General features: G+C 64.9%; 1 protein-coding gene across 1 annotated transcript in view; it reads right to left on the reverse strand.

The window, feature by feature from the left end:
- Positions 1-30: 30 nt before the first annotated feature.
- The window catches only part of RAX (retina and anterior neural fold homeobox), a gene marked incomplete at its 5' end in the record, with an annotated part of 442 nt that continues 261 nt past the window's right edge, over positions 31-211 (reverse strand). Inside the window, one exon of the mRNA XM_009877386.1 lies at positions 31-208. Coding sequence (XP_009875688.1) covers positions 31-208 — 178 coding nt within the window. The remainder of the gene's footprint in view (positions 209-211) is intronic.

The following is a 211-nucleotide window of genomic DNA, read 5'->3' on the forward strand; positions in this document are numbered from 1 at the left end:
TGGGTTTCTCCCGGGCACTGCAGAGGGAGATCAGATCGTCTGCCAGGGTTTGCCGATGGACTGGATGTGCTCCTTGGCCTTCATCCGCAAGGCGGCAATGCTGGTGTTGCGCGGGTCTGCCTCGTCCAAGGGGAACTTGTCCACAAAGGTGGCCCCGCACTGGTAAGGCGGTGGCGGCCCCATGGCCCCCAGGGGCTGCAGTGCGTGGGTC

This window comes from Apaloderma vittatum, unplaced genomic scaffold (assembly GCF_000703405.1).
Source record: "Apaloderma vittatum isolate BGI_N311 unplaced genomic scaffold, ASM70340v1 scaffold35909, whole genome shotgun sequence".
Classification (NCBI taxonomy): Eukaryota; Metazoa; Chordata; class Aves; order Trogoniformes; family Trogonidae; genus Apaloderma; species Apaloderma vittatum.